The sequence below is a fragment of the Marmota flaviventris genome, chromosome 15 (assembly GCF_047511675.1).
Source record: "Marmota flaviventris isolate mMarFla1 chromosome 15, mMarFla1.hap1, whole genome shotgun sequence".
NCBI lineage: Eukaryota > Metazoa > Chordata > Mammalia > Rodentia > Sciuridae > Marmota > Marmota flaviventris.
The window spans coordinates 19,349,356-19,372,381 of NC_092512.1; the positions used below are offsets into that span (position 1 = coordinate 19,349,356).

The 23,026-nt window shown below is 32.6% G+C and overlaps 1 protein-coding gene across 1 annotated transcript in view; it reads right to left on the minus strand.

Annotated features, from left to right (window-relative positions):
* Positions 1-437: 437 nt before the first annotated feature.
* The window catches only part of Mtbp (MDM2 binding protein), a 70,494-nt gene continuing 47,905 nt past the window's right edge, over positions 438-23,026 (minus strand). The window contains exons 15-22 of the mRNA XM_027949466.2: positions 19,608-19,725; positions 14,081-14,236; positions 13,662-13,757; positions 6,978-7,244; positions 5,214-5,460; positions 4,509-4,622; positions 1,464-1,529; positions 438-669 (exon numbers count right to left, since the gene is read on the minus strand). Of these exons, the coding sequence (XP_027805267.2) occupies positions 631-669; positions 1,464-1,529; positions 4,509-4,622; positions 5,214-5,460; positions 6,978-7,244; positions 13,662-13,757; positions 14,081-14,236; positions 19,608-19,725 (1,103 nt within the window). The 3' untranslated portion in view covers positions 438-630. The remainder of the gene's footprint in view (positions 670-1,463; positions 1,530-4,508; positions 4,623-5,213; positions 5,461-6,977; positions 7,245-13,661; positions 13,758-14,080; positions 14,237-19,607; positions 19,726-23,026) is intronic.

Here is a 23,026-nt window from a genome sequence, read left to right on the forward strand (position 1 = left end):
AAAAGCAGGCTATGAATTAATACACATGCACACAAACACACATGTACATACACAAACATTATATGATCTAAATTTTGAAATCATTTAAAAGATAATTATATATACACATATATATTTAAAATATTAACAACAATTATATTTAAAAGGTTGAATGTTGGGAAATCTGTCCCTCCACACTCTTTTTTTTAATATATCCTGTATCTTCCAGATTGGCTAACATAATGATAAAATAAAAACAATGCTGTTAGGACACATGGGAAAAGAAATGGCAGTGTCTGACTTAGACTCAGGAATTCAAGTGGACCTAACAATAAAGACTCGTAACCCAAGAAGTAAAGAAATATTCCTATTTATTGTAATAATTAAATAACCAAATGTAAAAATTTTAAAACATATAAAAATAACTTAAAAAATTAACATACAGTGAAACTGTATAAAATAAGTGCATAATTGAAGATAATTAACTCAGCATCATCCAAACTGTAAGAGGATACTTATGAAGTTCTTTAAATATGTAACATCTGTTCTTTGAATAAAGTTTAAAATTTGGTTTAAAATGTTTATAAATTTTCAGAAAAAAAGAATGAAGCTCCATCCAACTTGAATTGTCCTAACGAGAATGATTCTGTATCATTTCTTGCTTGTCTTTTCTAATACCCATTCAATCACCTGGGTGAAAAAAAAATACGATTATGGTATATTTCCATCAAAAATAACAGTGGTAGAAAATATATTATAGAAACTTCAAATCCTAATATTCTACCTAAAAACATATGATTTTCTATATAAAGAATACTTTTTGCTGAACTTTCAATGTTAAGTACAATATTGTTATTAGAAAAAAGGAAAAGTCCTATTCCATTTTTTTAAGCCATTATCTTGAAATATGTCTTAAAGGGGTCACTCAAAAAATATTAAGCCAAACTTTGAAAACAACTAGTCAAACTGGTTTGTTTGTTTATTTATTTGTTTGGTATCGGGGATTGAACTCAGGGGCCTTCGACCAATGAACCACATCTCCAGCTCTATTTTGTATTTAGAGACAGAATTCTCACTGAGTTGCTTAGCTCCTCGCTTTTGCTGAGGCTGGCTCTGAACTTGTGATCCTCCTGCCTCAGCCACCAGAGCTGCTGGGATTATAGGCATGCACCTCCATGACCGGCCTGCTTTATTTTTTTCTAGCTGTGCCTGGCCTGGTTTATTTTTTTCGAGCTGTTTGGATTATTTATCATTTTTTTTCTTAATATCATTTTAGAAACTTTTCTGCTAACAACAAAATCTATTAAGTACTATTCAATACTCTGTCTGAATAAGCCTATTTTTCAGTACCTTAAAGAGTTTTCAAAGGGACAGAGTTAAAAATACCATCACCAATTCTCACTGCATATAAAATAGCAGCACAACAATCCTGAAATAAAATACTAACTTAATTAAATGTAGTTTCTTTGCAATAATTTATTTACCTGTACAGCATTGTTGCTTGCTGTCTTCTTCATTTCTTGAAATAGACCCCTTGAAGTTTTAAGATCCTAAACATTAACAAAATACAGCATTTTGTAGTTTGTACATTAAATTACAAAAAAATAACTCATTATTAAGTGAGTTTAAGATTATCCTAAATAATCTACAAGTATAAATTTGATTAGGAAAATATTAACAAAAAAAATCAAAGTAATATATTGTGATTTAACTCTATCCTAAACATAAAAATATCCTAGCCAAAATATATATACATATGCCTAAATTCATGTCACTTGTTTGTCATATTCCCAATAGTACTGACCTGATCTAAGCATCATCCTTTACCATGAATATCTAATAATGTTTCATTACTTGAAAAATGAACACACAGTTTATATTTGTTATTCAGTTAAAATTCTTTTTCTTCCTCTCTTCTTTTTAATGATTTCATTCCTCAACAAAGAGGAATGACATAGGAAAAGGAACTGAAGTCTAACTTCTTTAAATTAAATGGCCATCACATTAGATTACAAAGTAAACACAATCTAACTGTATTTAATAAAAAAAGAGCAATCCTTCACCAAATCTCCAAGATATGCTTCACAAAGGCAGCTACTTTTAACTCTTTCAGCTGTTCCTCTTGCTTTACCCTTCATGTTTCCACTTAACATATTTATGCTACAACTCACTGATTAAGTAATTTAAGACAGTGACAATTAACAGCCATGGATCCAGGTCTTACATACCACCTTCTCAATAACAGCTATATCACCATTTTTGATTGGCAAAAAGTCAGTGTCTGCCTCATTATATCTAGGTAAATGCTGTTCAGTCCTGAGGTAATTAATGTATTTTGGTTTAAGATCTCTTCATTCAACATCCTACTTTTCCTGTAGTGAGTCTACCTGCTTAATTTTCTCTCTTTTAAATTTTCCATGTATATAATTCTGGATATTTCCCTCTCTCTCACAAAGAACTAACTAAATGTACAGCAAAATTTTTTAAAAACACTGAAGTATACTTGGTAATGTCTTGGTTCTTTTTTTTAAATTTATTTTTTAAAATGTAGACCTTTCTACCACAGCCTGCTCTAATTTGGTCTAGTTGCTCCCTAGGCCTGGTCCTATTAGGACCTGTCTTCCACACTTGGTGTTTTTGTTTTATTTCTTCATTCAGCTTCCTGTCTGCTGAACTCATCTTCTAGAAGATTTCTCAAGTGGGTAAAATAATTTTTCTTATTTCTTTTTATTAGAATTCCACGTTTTGAAGTATCTTTGCTAAATTGAATTTTAGTAGGTAAATCATTTTCCCTCAGAATTTGAAAGTACTTTTATACCATATTTTAGCCTACAATGTTACTGTGGAGAAATCCAACGCCATTCTGATTCTTTTTATGTACACTATAAGTAAACTTTCCTGTAAACCTTTTAGTAAATGTTCTCTTTATGCTAAGAGTTGTATGAAATTCCATGATTCCACATAACACGACTTGTTGTAGAGCTTTCATTCATTAGGGAAGCCATGCTGAGTCCCCTTCCCAGCAGGAGGCTTGAGTCCTTCAGTGCTTGGCTATCTTTTTGACAATTTTCTCTCCTTAGTCTCTATTTTTGCAACTAATTAGCACATTGGATTTTCTGGATTAATTCTCTAATTTTCTTTTAATATTTTTTGCTTTTGGTTCTACATTCTGGTAATTTTTTTAATTTCAACTGTTCATTTTGTCTATTAAATTGATTTTGTTACAATTTTTTAAATTTTAAGGAGCTTTCATGTTTTGTGCATTTTTTGGAAACAGCATCAATGTTCTAGCTTGTGAATACAATGACCTGATTTCTAATAGAACTAAAATTTTATGAAGGCTTCTCCCACTTTCTGTTCCTTCAGAGTTCCCTTTACTCCTTTGTATTTTGGCATCATTTGTGTTAGAAGCTTTCTGGAGAGTCTGCTAACCCTTAAATGTCCAGTCATATTTAAAATAAGAGACACTAAAAATATGAAAGACCTATCTGTGCAGAGCTTGCTCATTTATGGCTTTACATAAATAGGTGACAAAGTGGGCAGTTGGCTTATTCACTGCAGCCACCAATATTTCTTCTGGAGACCATTTCTTACATTGTCACAGAGGTCACAGTAGAGAACTATTACCATTGTGGGAGAAGGGCATGTGGGGCACTTTGAAAGTTTCCCAGTCCACTTTGTAGATCTTTATTTAATTCCTCTTGTTCCCACCTGGCACTCTGCCTCTGCTTTTCATAGTACCTGGCTTTATAATTCTGGAGTCCCTCAAAGAGTTTGCCTACTAATCTGGCATGGTTCCCACTGGCATTTCACAGGGTAGTCATTTAGGTGGTAACTTCTTTCACTCTGCTATCTGCCTCCATGCTCTTTTTCTTATTCAACAATGTACATTTCAATAGGTTTTTTTTCTTTTCTTATCCCTTCACCTCATTTTTTTTTTTTTTTTTTTGTCGGAATAATGTTTTGCTTGGGAAATTATAAAAAAGACAGACATTGAATATATTGGGTCAATGTGCAATTTGAACTAGAAATCTACACATAACTGTCATTCAAGTTTGAAACTCAAAAGATGGGAGCTAATCTAATACCATCAAAGTTTTAGAAAAGTTGTTAGGCTAACTTGCCTAATGTTTTACAACCAGGTGATGTGGAATCCAAAATTAGAAATAAGTTTTTTGATATTCAGTCCATTAGCCTTTTCACCACATACTGCAATGAAATTACTAATTAAACTGATTGATTAACTACTAAGTAATGTTTGAAGTTCCAACTTAAGAAAAAGACTTGTTAGGGAAAACACTTGTTAGGGAGAACTCCAGTTAAAATGTAGATTTCTATGTATGAGGATAAAATAAAATCAATCAAATATAAAATATTTTGCTTCAATTTTGGTATTTCCATTTAAAGAAAAATCTGCCAACAAATTAGATGCTATCAGTATAAAAAATACTCATTTAAACATTTTTTTACATCAAACAGGAACATAGAACACGAACTAAACTTTGCTATTAGTAGAGAAGACATTGTACCTTTAGATAGACCTTGGAGATTTCAAAGAGGCGCTGGCTGCATGCAGTGAAGCACTCATGAGCCTCTGTGATCCGGTGTTTCTTCAGGGTTTCAGTTACTACTTCTTTCAGTATCTTAAAAAAATATAACATACAACCAATATTCTTAGAAAAGGTTCAATCATCCTAACTTTAGTATCCAATCATAAATGGATTGTGAACTAGACAATCAACTGACTATGCTAAAGATATATAAGGTTATTAAAACAAAAAAAGAAATGAAAAGATATCAATAAAATGTACATGGTCATATCCGTGACAGGATTAATATCTTAATAGGAAACTAATTAGAGTATCTTAAAAAAGGATTTCAAATCAAGAGCCCTGAATTGAAACCTGAGAATAACAGTTATACACCAGAGCAATACATAGATTTGTACTTATTTATTATTACAGAAAATTTTGAACACAGACAGTTGAGAAAGTATTTTATAACATATTCTTGATACTCTATCAACGAGCTTCAAGGATGGCCACTTTGTGGCGAATTTTGTTTCATTTATGCTCTCATTTGCTTTCCCATTTTTCTTGTACTGAGTTCTTTTAAAGTAAATTCTAGACATTATGCCATTTCATTCACAAAATTTTCAGACATACATTTTGAAATATTCAAATAAAGAGAGTTCTTTTCATGTAGAACTAAGAAAGTTGGGAAAAAGGTTTTACCCGTGTATGTTTCTGTGATCTTGATTCCTTAGTATGCTTTGATGTCTTCGACGTATGCACGTTTTTTGGAACAGAACTGGCCTTTGTAGTGACTTTTGGAGTTTCACAGGCAGGGACTGGAACCAATGGACCAGTCATTGATGATGACCGCTCTGCCTGTGGCTTTCTGGATGTCACCACATGATGGTGATGGTTACTACTGCCACTCATTTGAGAAAGAGAATCTGAACTTACAGACTTCACAAGTCTATAATAAGTGGGAAAAAAAAAAAAAAAAACAAGAACAGACTAAGTGAATCACAATGAACTCTATTTTTTTGTCTTAAATGTTACAACTCTATCCATTCAAACCTAAGATCAAGAAAAACAAACAGTATTTCTTACTACTCAGCCCTAAATAGGCAATCAATTTTGTATTATAACATTGTCCTTTTACTTCTTCAAATAAAACTGAAGGCAATGAATTTCAGCAAGTGGGAAAGCAACAAGCAATATTATTATACTTTCCCTTTCCCCCTCTCCTATTTCCTCATTTATGACTTCATAAATCATCTTATAGCATGATAAGTGATTATCTTTATAGACTTAATACTCATCTATTAAGCATACATATTTTTATATTTTAACAAAAAAAACATAACCTGTATCATATTATATCTTTGAAACTGTGTGTGCAAAACAAATGTGTTAAATCCAAATAAGCTACAAAAGTGATTCTTGATTCAATATTTCTATAATGTTTACACTTGCTTCCAGGAAGACTGATATTTTTCTTTTTTCAAGATAGTCATGTAGCCTTCACTTTTGCTAGTAGGGAAAGCAACCAGAAGCCATAGATTACTTTCTTTTCTGGAACACAGATCTTTTAATTAGACATAGTTCAGAAATAAGAAAGTTACAAAATATAGTAGCCCAAATGTTAAATGAATGAGTTTACTTTTATCAGATATTAGAAAAAAATCATGAATTTATAAAGTAGTAATAAAAATAATTTAGTTATTCCATATCAGAGAAATAGTATTCTAACACTTTTACTGTTCAAAAGAAATTTGAAATTTTTGTCTTCATATATTTCATAGTTTTTTGAAGACCTAACTACAATAAGAACTATGGTTTGCTTTAGGTACCAAATACCTAAATTAAAAAAAAAAAATTGTAGACATATAAATGCAACAGAAATTAGTGTTTCATAAAATTCTAATTTCTGATCAAGTATTTGCACATTTTATTTAACTAGGAAATATAGTTTCTAAAAAAAGTTTCATATAATAAAATAATTATGTGGTCTTCAAAGGTGTATTTCATAGTTAATAAGTGGTTTTAAAATGGTGACTCGTGGACTCCTTGCTTAAGGGCCAACACAGGCAAGATTCAGTGGGGAGAGGGAAGAAGGAACTATTTGGGGCTGGAACTTACATGTCCAAATACCCTCTTCAACAGAGCAGCTCAGCTGTTTAATCTATTAGGTGAGATCTCTAGTTTTCCATGGCTTAAAAACTTTACACTCTGTTGTGCTAATGGACTGTAAATTAGTACACACAGCAAGAAACAGTGTATTTCTTTCCAAGTCATTTCTTTTTATAACTTATAAGCAAAATCATAAAACTGCTCAAAATAAAAACAAACTTTCTGGCATGAAGGAACTAATATAAAATCCATGCAGAAAGCAACTTAAATATTATGAAAGACTAATATGAAAAGAAATGTTCCCTATAGTCTAAAGTACTTTCTCTCAAGATTATTTTTGTGCACTTAATATATCACCTTTTGGGGGGATGAAGGCAATTCAGATCTTGAGATCTCCGTTTCACCCGAGGTATCTCAGTTCGTAGTTCACTTTGCAAAGCTTCTCCATCAGGAACACTCCCAGGCTCTGACAGAACTGCAGGAGATGGAAGAGGGCTCAACACTGTAGGGACTGGAAAGCTTTCTCTGGTGCAGGTAGTTTGAGTTTCATAACGAATAAGACGAGACTGAAGTTCAGAAAATCCCCCATCTCTTTCTAAAGATTTTCGGTCATCTAAACAATATCTAAAAAGAAGGAAAGATCATTAAAATCAAAGCATCCAAGAGAACAAAGGGCTTTTACTTTTCAAACAGAAAATATGGAGACATTTTCTTAAAGTTCTTAACTTTCTAATAACTGTTGGAAGGTTGAATGAATAGCTTACTTCCCCAACAAGTTCAGTATTTTTTCAAGCTGCTATATAAAAGGGCAAAAGATTTTAAAATGTGAATTACAATCTAACTTTTCTTTGACCGTGTTTCTGGGCAACAGATTAAGTTAATCCTCTGACTTAGTTTCAAAATAATACAGTTGCTGTTTTGATATTTTTTAAAACTCTAGCAACCTCTGATTTCTCAGCATGGCTGATATATAACAACATGAAATGCTGACTTCTGTTAGAAAGGGCAAGTTTATTTTCAACACAAAGATTAAATGGTATGAAGGCATTTTAAGATGGCTCACTAAATAGCTCAGAACATTTTGAATTTTTTCATTGAATCTTACCAACCTTACTGACAGATTTTCTTTCAAACACTTGGGTTATCTATATCTGATTTCTAGCTAAATCTGACTCAGGGAACCAATGAAATGTTAGTTCAGCAAATGCTTCAGGACTCAAAGGAATTCATGTTGTTAAGCACAACAAATAAGCAATGAGGAAACTTTGCAATGCGTATGACCTTGCAAAGTTCTTCACCTTCTCCCCTTTTTACAATTGCATCAAGGAAACACAGTGTCATGCATGCAATTGTAGGACTTAAAAAATTAATACCTTTCTCTGTTGTCTGTCCTTTTCACCTGCGAAATTCTAAAATGTTCTCTAAAATCAGATTTTTGGAGTTCAATTCTCAAAGAGTGTATTATTACCTAAAGATATGATTGCTTGGTGGAGTTTTTAAGAACTTTATCTTTCCCTTTATGACACATATTTGATTTCTAAGAACACAGACCATGGAGCCTAATGCTTTGGATCTAAATCTGAGTTCCTCTAGTGAACTTGGATAAATTGAAGCAAAGTCCAATTACTGACTATCTAACTCCATCTTGTTTCTCTATAACCTGTTCTTTTCTGAGTTATTCTTCTCTTCAGTTTCTGTTAAATTCTAGGACCATAAGTCTGATATATAAACATCATATGATGGAACTGATGAAACTGCCCTCCAAGCAGCAGCAATTTCCTTCGATCTACTAGGAGTGCACAACCAGCCTCAGGATAATGACCAACCAGATCCGGGCCTGACCTTAATTGCCAGCTGTACAGATCTTCTTACCTCTTGACTTTGCTCTTTTCCCCCTATATAACCTCAAAGCTCTTGCCGACATCTGAAGACAACCCTTATTTCTGTTTTTCTAATGTGGCCACACTAAGAATAAAGACTCCCTTTCCTATTTCACAATTGATTTTTGTTGGTTTGATTCTTTCCCCTTTGGGATGAGTGGCCAGGCCTGACGTCTTGGGACATTGTTAAAGTATAGTTAGGACTGAAACATCTCTGATTTAACCTAATAGCTTACTTTAGACAAAATGTTAATTGGTGGGTCTCTCAATTCTCTAATATTCTTTCTCTGGGTTGTTGTTTAGTAAAATGTACTTCATTAAAAATCGGTAGCAACCATAAAAAAAATACTGATGCATTCTACTTCTGTCTTGGGAAATTGGTAAAATCTAGAGTAAAATTAAGAAACATGAACTGTAAAAAAAATTCTAGTCAAAAGGCAACATAATGCCTGATTAGCTTGTATGCAAATTATTTTGATAGAAAAAGGTAGATATTTTGATTCTATTTAGTTTCTAAGATGTAGATATATTTCTTCTAGTTTTTTTTGCTTTGGGGGGATTTTTTTTTTTTGGGGGGGTACTGGGAATTGACCCAGGTGTGCTTTATCACTTTTTATTTTTTTATTTTGAGACAGGATCTGGCTAAGTTGTTGAGGCTGGCCTCAAATTTGTGATCTTCCTGCCTCAGTCTCCAGAGTCTCTGGGATTATAGGCATGTGCCATCACGTGCAGCTTCCCATTGTTTCTTTCTTTTTCTTTTAATTTTTTTTTTTTAGTTATAGATGAACACAATACCTTTATTTAACTTATTTAGTTCTATGTGGTGCTGAGGATTGAACCCAGTGCCTCACACATGCTAGGCAAGTGCTCTACCACTGAGCTACATCCCCAACCCCCAACTGTTTCTTGATCATAGCTGTTCATAATATCATTCCTTCAAACTGTACATTTTAACTTTAGTCGACACATAAAACATCCATGATTATACTACAATTTACTATAAAAACAAAATTACTTTGTAAATCAGAAAGGAAAAAAGAGAGTAGTAAGGTATATATTTGATATTAGCGAAATAAATATATATTGTTGAAAATTATAATTTCATATTTTATTACCAAAGAATAACCAAATGCTTTATGGGTCCTAACAGAGAAAAAATAAGTTTCATAAGATGAAACTAATTTTATTTTATAACTAAGAAATAGATACAATATACCCAAATCTTCTAGGGAAATATATTTCTGAATTCATGGTGCTCATCTCCTACAACTGTTTTGTCCTATCTCAATGTCTCCAGCTTAGTGAACATAAATTTACAGCAAAGAAATCTAAGTCACAGCTAGATCTGTTTGTTTATGGAGGTACACAGGTAGCAAAGAGGAGACCTACCTACTCCTTGATAATGCATCAGAGTCTTAAGATATTGTGTGCATAAATTAATAAAGCTGTGCAAATTTAGATTCATCAAGTAGTGTTCAAGTAAGTTTTTAACATTTTAATAAATGAACACGAAGAACATATCTTTTATAAATTCTAAAAATTTGTGTACCATTAGTATTTTTCTTTTTTTAATGTATTTTTTTTTTAGCTGTTGATAGACTTTATTTATTTATATACAGTGCTGAGAATTCAACCCAGTGCCTCACACATGCCAGGCAAGTGCGCTACCGTTGAGCCCCAGCCCCAGCCTGACCATTAGTATTTTTCTATGATTAAACTAAGAATAACAGGAAAAAAGTAGGGAGATGAGACTTAAGATAAACAAAATTAAATTACAGAATTTGGGGAAACATAATCTAAAATATGGTTATGTGATGGATACTTCAAACTGAAGAGTCAAGTAAAAACGTGTCCTAGAGTAAGTATTTTGACTATGTGGTAAAGAAAATGTTAGTGAGAGAAATTGTTTTTCATCACAATGATATAAAATGCTTATTGGTTTCAACTTTAATATTCAAGTTATATACAAAATACCTAAAAATCCTACTTAAGTTTCTTTATTAGATTACAAAGTCCTAAAATTATCAAACAAATGGGGAAAATTCTGCTTTATATGTCATGTAATAAGAACAGAAGTTATATTTTTAAAAGCAAGAAAAAGCAGAAAATCAAATTGAGAATATGTGGAACAATTTCTCATTTTTCATATCAGAGAGTCAATAACATTTTTATATGAAGACATTAAAAAATAGGGAAGAGAGGGAGCATAGGGTTAAAAATGATGGTGGAATGTGATGGACATTATTATCCAAAGTACATGTATGAAGGCACGAATTGGTGTGAATATACTTTGTATACAACCAGAGGTATGAAAAATTGTGCTCCATATTTGTAATATGAATTGAATGCATTCAGCTATCATATATAAAGAAAATATTAGTGAAAAAAAATATATTGACTGAAGCATATCCTTTAGGATAAGAATTGTAATCACTAGGGAAATGAAAACCAAACAAACAAAAGAGATGTTTCTGAAAGCTAGTACTAGAGGTAGGTAGTAACAAAGGAAAAAAATTGTTGGTTCTCATTATCAAATTTTCTATAATATTTAATAACTTGTTTTTCAGAAAATCAAAAAGAGGGAACAAAAGAATATATCCTATTAATCAGATTTTTATGTAGTAGAACAAAGAAGCTCCTAGTTTAATCTGATTAAGGTAAATATAGTACAAATGTGAACTTTGAATTCACGCACCTTCACCACAATATCACTAAGAATATAAACAATTTAACTAAAAGATTTATCAAAATTTAGAGCTATTTGGGAACCTATTAATGTTAGAGAGAGAATGACCATCCTCTAATGGAGTCCTTTCATCACTATTAGAAATAAAAAGTTGCAACAATGGCATCTTATTTTTTGTGATTGAGTAGTTGTCTTTGAATTGTCTATCATTTAAAACACAATTTTAAATCCAAAATCCTTATCTGAACCACTTAGATTCAAATTAGCTTTTCATATAAGACTTTCAAAAATGATTCATTATTGGATGCTGTACTTCCTATTGCTCATTTCAAAGTCCTCAAATTCTTATTTCAACTGGGTTTTTTTTTTCCCCCACACAGATGTTTAATGTTGTATGCATCAACATTTTGTTCCTTGTTACTATTGAGTAGTAACGTTTTATTTTATATATGAGTTTATTTATCTGTTCTCCTAAGTCGTTTCCCATTTTGAGCTATAAATAAAATTACTCTGTACATTCTTATACAAGTCTTTTTATGGAGACAAGCTTTCATTTCTCTTGGGAAAATACCTTGTAGTGGAATTGTTGGGCTATAGGACATGAGCATGGCTAGTTTTATAAGGACTTGTTACCTCCTTTCTAAGCAGACAAATCATTTTACACACCAACAGCAATGTATGAAAGTTCTGTTGCACACACTTGCAAATATTTATCAGTCTTTAATTTGAGCCATTTTAGTGGATGGAAAGAATTTCATTTTATGGATGTACTAAAATTTATTCAAGTCCCTAAAAATATTATTTCCAACATTCCTCATTTTAAATAACACTGTGAACAATACCATTAGATAATAACTCTGTGTATGTCACCAATGTTTCCAGTAAGCTAAATTAATCAATCAGATGTTAGAAACATTTGTATGACTTTTAAAATTATGAGCTGCCCTCCAGAAAGCTGCAGTGATTTATATCCCTCTGAGCTAGGTTGTTCAAGCACCTTCACCACAATACCACTCAGAATAATGGGATTATGTTTAAATCACATATGGCAATGTTATGAGTGAAGTGTTCTCACTGTTGTTCCAATTTAAATTTTTTTTGATTAGTGAAGAAAAACGTCTTTGTGTATACTGGGTATTTGCATTTCTTGTTTCTGTGGTTTCCTCCCTCCTTCCCTTCTTTCTGTACTGGAGATTGAACCCAGTGGTGCTAAATCACTGAACTACACCCCTCCTGCCCCTTTCTATTTTTTATTTTGAGACAGGGTCTCAATAAGTTGCTTAGGGTCTTGCTAAATGCTGAGGCTGATCTTGAACTTGTGATCCTCCTGTGATCCTACATTTGTATTTTCCTTCCTATTTTCAATGGCTTCAGAGTATTTTAGTCCCTTAACTTCTCTTGCTTGAAGTATTTTAATTCAAGTTAATAAAAGGCAATGGGAGTCCCTTCAACGGCATAAACCAAGCACATCATTTCAGGTGTTTAAAAACAATTTTTTAATCACCTCAAAAATAAGCATCAGAGCTAAACTTGAGGGTATACATCTGTAATCCCAGTGACTCAGGAGGTTGAGCAGAAAGATTGCAAGTTTGAGGCTAGCTCCAGAAACTTACAGAGACCCTGTCTCAAAATGAAAGGGAACTTGGGATGTAGCTAGTAGTAAAGGACACCTGGGTTCAATCCTGTTACCAAAACAAACAAACAAAAAACAAAAAACCAATTTCTCTGACATGTCAACAATGTTCTTCATACTTATTACAACAGTAGTACTTATTAGAAGTAGTTGTACAACACTGCTACTTCTGCTTCGGAGAATCTGTAACCCTATGAATACCTATGAATAAGCAAGCTTTCTACTAATTTAATTGATGGAAAATTAACATAAAAGCAATAATTTGCTTTAAAACTATGAAACATTTCAATCACCAAGATCTTGAAAATTCATGGTAAAATATAAAATCTTCCATTTTCTGTCCCTGTGAAACTAGTAGATATGCATATAACCCCCCAAACCAATACTTCAAGCAAGGGAATCATTAAAATGGTCAATTAAAATTCTAAAAAGCTAATATAATTAACATGTTAAAAACAGAAACACATTTCAACGAATAGCTTCTAAGCAATTACAACATAATTAGTGACCAGGCAACATTGATGAGACCCCCAGTGCAAATACACATGAATAATGTAGACACAAAAATATTTTTGATTAAAATATTTAATAACTAATAAGAGGATACTTAAATGATGTTAAACTGGTTAATCATCAAATAGCATTTTTCAACAGGAGACAAATTGTTCGTGTATGTACAGCTCCCCCAACACTTTTTTTTTTCTTTTTTTGAGGTTTTTAACATATTTTTTTCTTTGGCTCTGTTTCAATTTATATTGTTTTATTATAGTCACCCTTCACATTCACATAAAAGACACTATGTTAACAACATGTAGGAGAGTAAAATGTAAATAAAAACTTACTCAATTCCATGATAATGACATACTGAGGCTTTTTCAAAAGGTAAGACCTGAAGTTTCCGAGGACTAAGTTCTGGTGTCAAAACAAAACTCTTTTCCCTGAAATAAAACAGTTTGCATTTGTATTTAAGATAGGGTAGTGGCAGAGAAAATGTACTGTCCTTCCCATATAAATTAGAATGTACTGATTAATATAGGGAATACTCTGAGGTTGCTTTTATTATTCCTTTTTCCTTTATATTTAATACCACAAAAGTGTAGGACATTTGGCTAAGGTAAAAGGTGAGGAGGATTAAGGCTAAATGATAAATGCAGGAAGTATACTTGTAAATATCACGTAAGTAGCATAGGGCATTAATTAAGGAAATGCAAGGCAATAGTATCTAAAAATGATTTTTTGAAACTGTAAGTTTATAACTTACCCCTTTTGAATCTGTAAAGGCTGAAGATCTCCCACTGGGAATCCATCTGAGGTGAAGTATTTCAGCAATTCTTTAGCATCCAATAATGTGATTGAATCCCGTGGACCTTCTTTGTGGCCCAGCAACTGTTCTGATGAACGAGGTAATGAACCAGTTCTGGAAAAATAATGTTACATACATTTATTAAAGGTGTATTTGAATTCACCATAGTCAGGAAAAGGTGATATAAGCATAAACCAGAGAAATACACTAAGAAAATTAAAGAATCACTTTTAAGGAAGACCATAAAGTAAAATATTTGTAAATCACTTCATTTTAAACTATATTTTTTAAAAATATGTAGGTTACATTGAAAATTTCAGTTCCCATGTCAAAAATTCTACTACTTAAATGAACATAATTAGGTTATTTATAAAAGGTTGAATATTCATTATTCAGTAGTGTGAAGTTTCCAATTCTATAAATTTTAAATCCAAACTCCTGTATATTCTGAAACTCCATAAAATTATAAATTTCTAAAGGAAAGAATTGAATGTTCCAATTTTCTATGAACTTGAAAGATTACTTAAAGCACAACCATGAAATGAGACAGTAATAGGAATTTTCTCCAAGGTCTCCTCTAGCCAGGATTATGACATTATGAATATACACTGAATCATTATTACACCTGAAACATGTGCAGGACTTTATACTTTTCAAACCGCTTTACATACAATAACAAATTCCCTTGAAAAAGATGGAATAGATCTTATTTTAAAATGAAGTAACACCTAAAAAATAAGTCCTTTATAAAGTGAAAATCAAGCCTAAAAAATCATTATTCCTATTTTTCAGCTAAAGATTCTAACACACAATAGGTTATATTACAGATGCAGGGTAATACAGCTATTTAAAATGACAGGATTAGACTGACTCCAAATTAAGTACTACTTCTACTCTATCAAAACATAAACCAATAAAAGTTCATAGAAAATTACAAAAAATGGAAAGAGAAAAATACTTCCGTTTCAGAGAATGCTAAAAGTTTTATCACATACTGAATCACTGGCTACCACAGCTCTGTCACCATAGCATAAAGTCTTTCATTACTTTTTTAGAAAATTAATTTACCAACTTCATATTAATTTGTTCCCTACTACTCACATTAAGCATTTTTCTGATAATTACATGATTAAAATAATGACATTATGGTTTTAGACTTACATTTCTATACATTAAAGATTACTCACATACTGACAATGCCCCTTCCATTCTATTCCATTCTCTGTACTTTAAAATTGAAAGTATAAATCTTAAAAAAAGTCGAACAGAAAAACACTCAAATATTTTCTCTGAACGTCATACTTCAGAAGGGCAGGAATTGCATTATGAGTTTAATTGAACTTCTACGTAGCTACTAACAGTGACTTACAAAGTTTTCTTAATGAATATCACTCTAATATTACAGGCTAGATGCAATGGGAAAATGCATAATTTGCTTTTATACAGAACACAACACACAAGCATATCAAAGCAATTAGAAGCTTTGAATTGTATTACTGAGATGTCTTAGGCTAAAAAATAAATAAATAACAATGTTGACAATACCTTATTCTGTTCAGTGTTTTCAAATTTATAGTTATTTTCCCCCATATATTCTCTCATTAAATTTTCACAACTTTCAAGTAGAATGAAGTTTTTATCCTCATCCTAAAGATGAGGCAACAAAGTCACACAACAGGTGATAGAGTGGGTCTAAAACCAAATTATGAATTTGGACATTTACTATCTAATGATCCTATACTGTCTAGTTAAATCTGTTTTAACACAAAACAAATTTTGAAAATATGTGCCACAACTTGCCCCAAGGTGATAGTGTCTCCAAATCTTTTGAAGTCCCACAAGTATTTATTGAGTATTTACTTTACAAATATCATTATGACATAATAAAAGAGTCCACTATAATCTCTAGACCAATAATCATAATTACTACATGTAATTTACTGTAAAGGTCTGACTTAAGATAGGAGAAATGAGGGGAAAAGATAAATATATCAATGTAGAATGAGTTACAAAAAGGTATAAGAAAAGGAGTTTTACGAACAAAGTAGGAAGGTAGTATACTTACTTGTTTACAGAAGAAATATAACAGAGTTCCAGGGTTTACAGGAGGCTTAAGAGAAAGGTGGACCTTGAACGCCAAAATTACTTCTAGCTCAAGATGAGATTAAACATACACATTAAGTTCTCTACTCAAGCAAAATGAAATCACAATGTTGAAGTACGGGAAATTAAATGCATAATGGATGTTAAGAAAAGGAAGAAAGTAAAAACAGTGGACCAAAGAATTCAATGAATTTCAAAACAGGATACACTACACAAGCACCTCCACAAGAACTAGGGGGACACGTATAAAAAAAGGTGTAAATTTGGTCTTCCTTTCCCAGGAAGCCACAATCAGACAATAACTTTGGGGTCACAGAATGACAATGGGCATAAATCAAGGTGACAAATTTTAAGAACCATAAATTCTCAGAAGAGTGGTGCAAGTACTACTGTCCTATGCCATACACCTCACCCTTGTGCTTTTTATCTCTAAAAACAAATTCTTTAAAAATACAAGAACCAAGTGCCTCTCCCAGGGTCAGTGTTGATGGCTCAGAATTAAGACCTCCAGCCCAATTTAGTGCTGGGTGAAAAGCCAAGGTGGCTTGCCTACTCTTACCTTAAAGTATACCCTATAGTAAATCCTACCACACATGCCCAGCCTTGCAGCTCCTTATCCAATATTAACCCAGGTGAGAGCAGCTGGGGACAGAAGTAGACATTTGGAGAAAAAGCACAGGCCAATCATCTGTAAAAACCAACCTAGCCCTAAGCTTTTAGCTGTGGAAAGACAACCAAGACACTGGAGAAAAACTACAGAAAAGAAACCACCACCACAGGGAATTGAGACCATGAAAGGAACAGTTAAAATGAATACAGGAAATTCTAATTAATATCCTTACCTCTCATCTCAAATCTCAATACTATTAAAAGAAGGATAGGTTGCTACTGAAAAAAGAGGATAGAAATACAAGAAAAAATATTAGGAATTTAAAATATGACTATTAAAATTTTTAACAGAAAATATGAAAGCAGTGATGAAGGAATACATGAGGACGTGCAGCAAAAAAAGGATAGACTTTCTTTATTTTTATATTAGAGATTAAAACCAGGAGTATTTTACCATCGAGCCACATGCCCAGACCTTTTTAATTTTATTTTGAGATAGCATCTAGCTAATTTGCTGAGGATGGCCTCAAAGTTGTGATCCTCCTGCCTCAGCCTTTCGAGTCAAGAAAAGATTATCGAGAGAAAAATCAAATTCGAATTAAAACAATAATCCAGTAAATTTAACATTAATTAAAACAGGTATTTCAGAGAAAGAAGAAGAAGAAGAAAATGGAAGAAAGAACATTCTGAAGAAATGATAGAATACTTCTCAGAGCTAAAAAAGACAAATCTTGAGACCAAAACATTCCTTACCGTGGTCTCATATTTCAAAACCCTAAATTAAAAAAAAATTAAAAGTTTTAGGGACAGAATCAAATATTCTATCAAGGAACAAAAGCTGATCTGGTAAGATATGAGATCCAAAATAATAAGAAACTTATCTAGGAAAATGATCAAAAGAAATTCCATGATAACAGCTGTGTAGATAAAAGGGGTCTGGCCAGGTTAGAATGGGAAGTTAGAGAGGAGAAAGAAAAATCGCTTTAAGAGGAGAAGAATTAGGGCTGGAGTTGTGGCTCATTGGTAGAGCACTCACCCAGCATGTGTGAGGCCCTGGGTTCGATCCTCAGCACCAACTAAAAAATAAATATTTTTTAAAAAGAGAAGAATTATCTACTACAAATAAACAAGAAGGATAAAAAGGGAAAAAAATTGGTACATTAACTTTATCTTTGTGAGAAATGAAAAGATATCATCTAAAATTGGTGGGCAAGAAATTGAATAATCTGTTCTTTTCTCACTCTTCTTTCTCAGTCATCTTTTCCCTAAACTGTAAACACCAGAGATCCTCAGGGAATGGTCTTAGGCCCTATCTCTTTTTTCCTCATGGTCTCACCAAGTGACCTCATCTACTGTCATGTATTGTAGTGACCCTGAGTTTAATGATAACTTCAAACTGAGTTCAAATCCCTCTTCCAGTCCACCTGACATTTCCAGGCGAGCGCACTACTGCTTGAGCCACATCCCCAGCCCACCTGACATTTCCATTTGGATAATTCATAGACCAAATTTAGCATCCCAAAAGCACTGATTTTTTTCTCCCCAAATCTGTCCGTACCCTAACTCCCCATCCGTCTTTCCCACCTTATATATAAGAACACTACCCTGTACTGTTAAAGCTAGAAAACTAAATTATCATGAATGCTTCTCTTTTCCTCTCTACAACCAATCCATCATAGAAGTTTTTGTTTTCTAGCTTACCATCAAAATATATCACAAATTTGTTCATCACCACCCTAGTTTGAGATCAGTTATTTCTCAACCTGCAAATAAAAGAGGCATCTTATAGATCTTTCTGCCCCTACTCTTTCCCTCCTGAAATCAGCTTGCCACAAAAGAGCCAATTTTTTACAAAATCAAATCCCACCAGTTTTTGGTATAAAATCTTCCAAAAGCTAACCAATGTATTTATAATGAAGTATGAGGACCTATTTGGTCCTCTACAAGCAAATGTGCTTCACCCATTTATCCACCAGGGTGCACTTTAAGTGAGAGCTCTCCCTGCCTCCAGGAGTCAGTAGTACTATGTGAACATAAATGGAACAGCTGAAAGAGTGGCTCAAATGAGGAGAGTACTTCTACTTCATGTTCCCTTCATTTTACTTCTGTTTCAATGTTCCTGTGTTAATTTTTTCTTTTACATTCATATTTAAGTGTTTACAGAAGATGGTCTGGAAAGCTACATATCAAAATGCTCACTGTGGTTATATAATCCTGCAAAGTACAACTAAAAGACAGAGGAAGAACAACATTTCCCTTTGAATTGAATTATTACTCTGTTGATTATCTATCTATTTATGGAAAGCATGCATTCTTTTATTTTTATTTGATTATTTCTAATTTTTTTTTGGTACCAGGGAATAAACTTCAGGGTCCCTTAATCACCAAGCCATGACCCCAGCCCTTTTTGTATTTTATTTAGAGACAGGGTCTCATAGAGTTGTTTAGGGTCTCAATAAGTTGCTGAGGCTGGCTTTAAACTCATGTATCCTCCTGCCTCAGTCTCTGGAGCCACTGGGATTATAAGTATGTGCCACTGAGCCCAGCACATGTATTCTTTTATAATGAAACTATAAAGTATTTATATGTCATAAAAATATTAAAGGATTAAGAAAAAGTTGAGGCTGGGGTGAGGCACTGGGTTCAATCCTAAGTACAACACAAATAAATTAAATAAAGGTATTGTTTCCATCTATAACTAAAAAAAAGAAAAAGAAAAAGTCCATTTAAAAATAATAAGCTAGACATGCTTTACTATGAACTCAAATATTACCTCATTTTTTGCTTAGCTTTTTCAAAAGTTTCTAAGTTGTGAAGAACATATCTTTCTGGCCATTCCAGAGAACTGGCTTCCATTAGATTTGAAGAATCAGATTTTACTGGACAGGCAGCTAAAGAGAAAGAAGTACACATAAATACTAAAAAGTATCACCATATTGAAATTTGTACACATGCACATATGTATACATGGATAAATTTTGCTATACACACATTTTTATGCATATGTATGTACGAATGCAAACATAAATCTGTGTATGTATAAAGCCAGACTGGATTAGTTTTGGAGTACTTACATTAGGCATTCATCAAAGACCTCTCTGATGGCCTGAACTGTAGAAAATGCCATGAGAAGTTTGTTGAAGTTTGCCAGAGATGAAAATACATGTCTCTTTAAAACAAAAGTTATGAGCTAGGATTTCATAAAACTGAATTAGAACTATTAGCTTATGGAACAAAGACACAATTTTGCTATTTTTAGTGAAATTAGTTCTCAATGAAACTTCACAGGCAGCTCTGTAAAGAACACATTAGATATACTACAAGATTTTCATAATAAATACAGGTTTAGTACAAATAAACTAAAAAATTCCTTATCTTTAAAAAGAGATTATCTTATTCTCAAAAGCACAATAATAAAATAACAAATAATTTATGATATTCTCAGGTAAAGGTTACTCAGAAATAATTCTTGTTTATCTGTTAATATAAGATGCCTTAACATATGCATCCTCAAATTGCTAACATTGAATGCTATTTTCCTACTTATAAAATATAGGTAAAAAGTGTATTTGTCTTTCTAGCTAATTTGCTGCACTGAACTGCATCAAGACTTTAAGAAAACCTAGAGGTTCAGCTTCTGTTCTCATCAGAAATTATAAGTGCATCCAAACTACTTTAACACTGGCAAAATTACTTACTTTTTTTGGGGGGGGGATTTTAAACTATCTGCTTCTATTTTTAAATATTATACATTATTCTAATAAATGGAATGGAATGCATTGGACATTAGGTGTTTAACCATCAATGATAACAGATATATTCATTTTATATTTGGGAGAAGTCATAAAATGATGATTCAGTATAGGAAATTTTAAGAAATGAAAATGGAAACCAACTGAATACTTTTCGTTTTACTTATAAAACTATTTAAGCTTGAATGTTTAAAACATTTTCAACATCTATATTGTAATACACTCACAAACACCATATAAATACACCATTTTCCATTTATAAATAAAAGGTAAAATACTATTTTATAGAGCAAGGAGCACAATAATGAAATAACATACTTCTTAATGGAGACATGGCTATCCACTTAAAGTATAAAGAATGAAAATCAATAGCAGTTCTGCACAGTTGCATGCTGAGTTCATAAAATAATGCAAGCCATCTTTAAAAAATAGTCATTAAATTGTCCCTAAATATTACAATACAATTAATTATTAACTTGGAAAATACAATCTAATAAATATAAATGACATAGGCTAAATATTAAAGAATGGGTGGACAAACATTCATAAACATCATGTCTTTTGAGGAATGACTTAATATAATTCTTACAGTAAAATAAAATACAGTGTTTTATTTATGTGATAGGGCTATCACATGCCACACCAACAACCAAAGAGTACCAAAAAGATCTCTGAGAAATCAATAAGACTTTTTTTTTTTAAAAAAATATCTTATTTTACAGGAGAAACAAAGAAATAGAATCAATACAAAATGGAAATATGGGAAACTGCCCTACAAAATAAAAAAATCACAGTGAACACAAAGTAATGCCACTGATAACAATATGCAGTTAATGAATACAAACCATGGTAATTTTTATGCCAAAATATGAATGAATCACAAAGAAAGGTTATAGTATAATTGATATAATCTGTTTGATAAAGCCAGAATTATATAGACTGTTTGAAACAATAAATGTATTATCTCACATAATTACCTAGTGAATTCTTTTATGTAGTGCTTTCACATGCCCCAGTGGTCCCAGGTAAAGGACAGAGTCATTATATTATGAGTTGAGGCATCACATTTGGCTCTGTGAAAGTCTTTAGCAACTTCATGAAAACAGTAAACAAGATAGTTAGAATAAGGTATTTTTAACTTAATGACTTGTCACTTGTTACACATGCTAGAGTCTTTTAAAACAATGAGCAAATTAAGTAACCCTAGCAACTGCAAATAACTTCTAATGTGCATGATTGCAATAATGGGTCAGAATATGAAACATGATTATTGGCCTTACTGTTTCTACATGTAATGTAGTTTACATGTGGAATCATTCAAATCAAAGCTACAAGAACATTACAAGTCATGTTCAAATGAATAGTCTGTCAAATTTCAGTTGAGGTTCTGAAACACCTTTAGTGTTTCTTGCATTTGTTCAAGTATTTGTGGGAGCTCCTACTCCTGTGGGCCAGCTCTCTGTCAGGCTCAGGGGATACTAGAGAGAACATAATAGGCACATTCTTTATCCTCAGAAAACAGTTCAGAGAGAAGATAAATATTAATAGTAACCCATAAATGAGACAATGTTAAAATATGATAAATAGTCTGAAGGAAAAATATAGGGAGTGAATATATCACGAAACAAATTAACAAGGTCCAGAAAAATCTCTATGAGAAAATTACATTTAAATAGACATCTAAAGAATGACTATCAGTTAGTCAGGGAAAAGCTGGGGGAAAAGGCTGCAGCACAGGACACTGTGTAGGTGGAAAGCAATAATGTAACGTGTCTAAGGAATAGAAGAAGCCTGTGGTAGGCAGGAAACCGATGGGACACTGGAAGGCTAGAATGAGCGTGACGCCAGATATGACTTCAGGATTTTATGGGCCATATTAAGGGCAAGACATTCCCAGCAACTGGAAGCCATCAGAAAGGTCTGAGCAAAGGAGTGATATAATCTGACTCCTATTAAGGACGGGCACTCCTGTAGCTCAGTATTAAGAATGTCCTAGCACTTGATTCTGTACAGGTAACTTTAAGATACATTGCCCTAAACTTATTTTAAAAGCCCTAGCAATTACTTCTCACATCTCCTAACTTTCAACCCTACCTAGCTCCTTTGTAAATACTCTGGTTAGTCAACTTCTCTCAGTTTCCCTTTTCTTAGGTACATTACTGCTGCTGCTTCTCCTTAGAAAATCCTATTTTCTCTTCTCTGTGTACATATAATTCTCCATTGAGTCCTTGAACTCCTAACAAACCTTGCATGATTACAGTCAGTCACACTGACTCACTCAACCAACACATATATAGCACTAGTTCACACTAGGTAACTTCCTAAGCAACTCACAAATAATTAATTTAATTTTCTAATTTAAAGACAAAGAAAACGAAGCTCAAAGAGGTCAGGAAACATGCCCGCAGTCACACAGCAGGGCCAGTGCCAAGCTCACTCA